The following is a 2,037-nucleotide window of genomic DNA, read 5'->3' as shown; positions in this document are numbered from 1 at the left end:
TCTATTGGTCACCTGCGTGCGGCCTAGCATGCTCTCTAAGTGTTGTATCTTCATTGGTCACCTGCGTGTGACAAGTTTGTCTGTGATGTTTGCCTTATAACCAGGCTGGAAGGCCACACGGGGGCGGTCCCAGCTCCCGAGTCTGGGCCGCCCAGGTGTGTACAAGCCCAGCTCCCGAGTCTGGGCTCCACACGTGGTTGGCAGTTCCAGCTCCCGAGTCCAGGCTGTGACCAAGGCCAGTCGGTTCACTTTTTGTTCACTTTTTACTTCCCCAATAAAACTGTCTTTTTGTCACCTTGTAGCTGGAGACTGTGTGGTGGACTCTTGGGGGAACCAGGAATCCCCTCCTTTGGGGGTGGAACACTGTTTCATTGTAGCGAACCCCCACTCTACTTCAATAACAAAATGGAGAACTTCTGTGAGCAATAACTAAAGCAAAAGGAGCTGGGGGTGTGGCACAAATAGGACCGTACCTGCCTAGCAGGTAAAGGCCTAAATTCAATCCACAGTACCAGTAAGAAAAAACCAGAACCAGAACCAGAACCAACCAACCAACCAACAAAACATCCAGCCGGACCCCCGTGGCTCACACTTGTAATCCTGGCTGCTCAGGGAGCTGAGATCTGAGGTTTGTGGTTTGAAAAGCCAGCCCAGGCAGGAAAGTCCATGAGACTCTTGTCTCCAACAAGCCCCTCAAGAAAAGCTTGAAGTAGGGCTGTGGCTCAAGTGGTAGGGCAGTAGCCTCTAGCAAAAGAAGCTCCGGTACAGTACCCAGGCCCCGAGCTCAAGCCCCACAACCAAAAAACCAAACCAAACCACACCAAATGCACATCTTTTCTCGGAAGCTCCAGAGTTCCTTTGGAACAGGCTCTTCAGGCACACCTCCCTTGTTGTTGTTCTTGTTTTTCATGACATATCCTTAATTTCCCTTCTAAATCTCCTCTCAAAAAATAAAAACAGGGGACTGTGAAGATGGCCTAGTGGCAAGAGTGCTTGCCTCGTATGCACGAAGCCCTGGGTTCCATTCCTCAGCACCACATAGATAGAGAATGGCCAGAAGGGGGGCTGTGGCTCAAAAGGCGGAGTGCTGGCCTTGAGCAAAAAAGAAGCCAGGGACAGTGCTTAGGCCCGAGATCCAGGACTGAAAAAGAGAGAAGAAGAAGAAGAAGAAGAAGAAGAAGAAGAAGAAGAAGAAGAAGAAGAAGAAGAAGAAGAAGAAGAAGAAGAAGAAATGAATGAATAAATAAAATAAAATAAAAACAGGGCTGGGAAAATGTCCTAGTGGTAGAGTGCTTGCTTTGCATACAGGAAGCCCTGGGTTCGATTCCTCAGCACCGCATACACAGAAAAGGCGCTAGCCTTGGGGGAAAAGAAGCTCAGGGACAGTGCCCGGGCCCTGAGTTCAAGCCTCAGTCTGGCTAAAACTAAAGAGAGAGAGAGATAGAGACAGAGAGAGAGAGAGAGACAGAGACAGAGAGAGAGACAGAGAGAGAGGGAAGGAAAGAGAGAGAGGGAAGAGCAACTCTTAGAGGCGGCCTGAAGTCATGCATGCCCAGAAGGGCACCACAGGCGAGGTTCGGAATTAGAGTAGGCACGTGCTGAGTGGCCTTGGAGGTGGGTGGGGTTTCCCGGCGTGTGGTCGCGGCGGGCCGTGGGCGGGGCCCGACCCCGAGTATTTATTTCCCTCTCCTCCAGGCTTCAGAAGCCAGTCGACTGGGTGAGCACCACCTGGGCAGGAGCCAGAGCCACAGCCTGAGCGAGTCGGGATTCTACCTAACTGCAGCTATGGGACGCAGAAAGTCCAAACGCAAGCCGCCTCCCAAGAAGAAGATGACGGGCACCCTGGAGACCGAGTTCACCTGTCCCTTCTGTAACCACGAGAAGTCTTGCGATGTGAAAATGGACCGTGCCCGCAAAACGGGAGTCATCTCTTGTGCCGTGTGCCTCGAGGACTTTCAGACACCCATCACTCATCTGTCGGACCCCGTGGATGTGTACAGTGATTGGATAGACGCCTGTGAGGCGGCCACTGAGTAG

General features: G+C 52.1%; 1 protein-coding gene across 1 annotated transcript; it reads left to right on the top strand.

Moving 5' to 3' along the window:
• The first annotated feature begins 1,761 nt into the window (after nt 1–1,761).
• On the top strand, nt 1,762–2,037 carry LOC125345737 (transcription elongation factor 1 homolog). The gene has a single exon (XM_048337780.1). It carries the CDS (start codon nt 1,786–1,788, stop codon nt 2,035–2,037), a length of 252 nt encoding a protein of 83 aa, XP_048193737.1. The 5' UTR covers nt 1,762–1,785.

This window comes from Perognathus longimembris, chromosome 2, assembly GCF_023159225.1.
Source record: "Perognathus longimembris pacificus isolate PPM17 chromosome 2, ASM2315922v1, whole genome shotgun sequence".
NCBI classification, from domain to species: domain Eukaryota; kingdom Metazoa; phylum Chordata; class Mammalia; order Rodentia; family Heteromyidae; genus Perognathus; species Perognathus longimembris.
The sequence above is the reverse complement of the archived record's forward strand: the minus strand, read 5'-3'. Positions and strand labels throughout refer to the sequence as shown.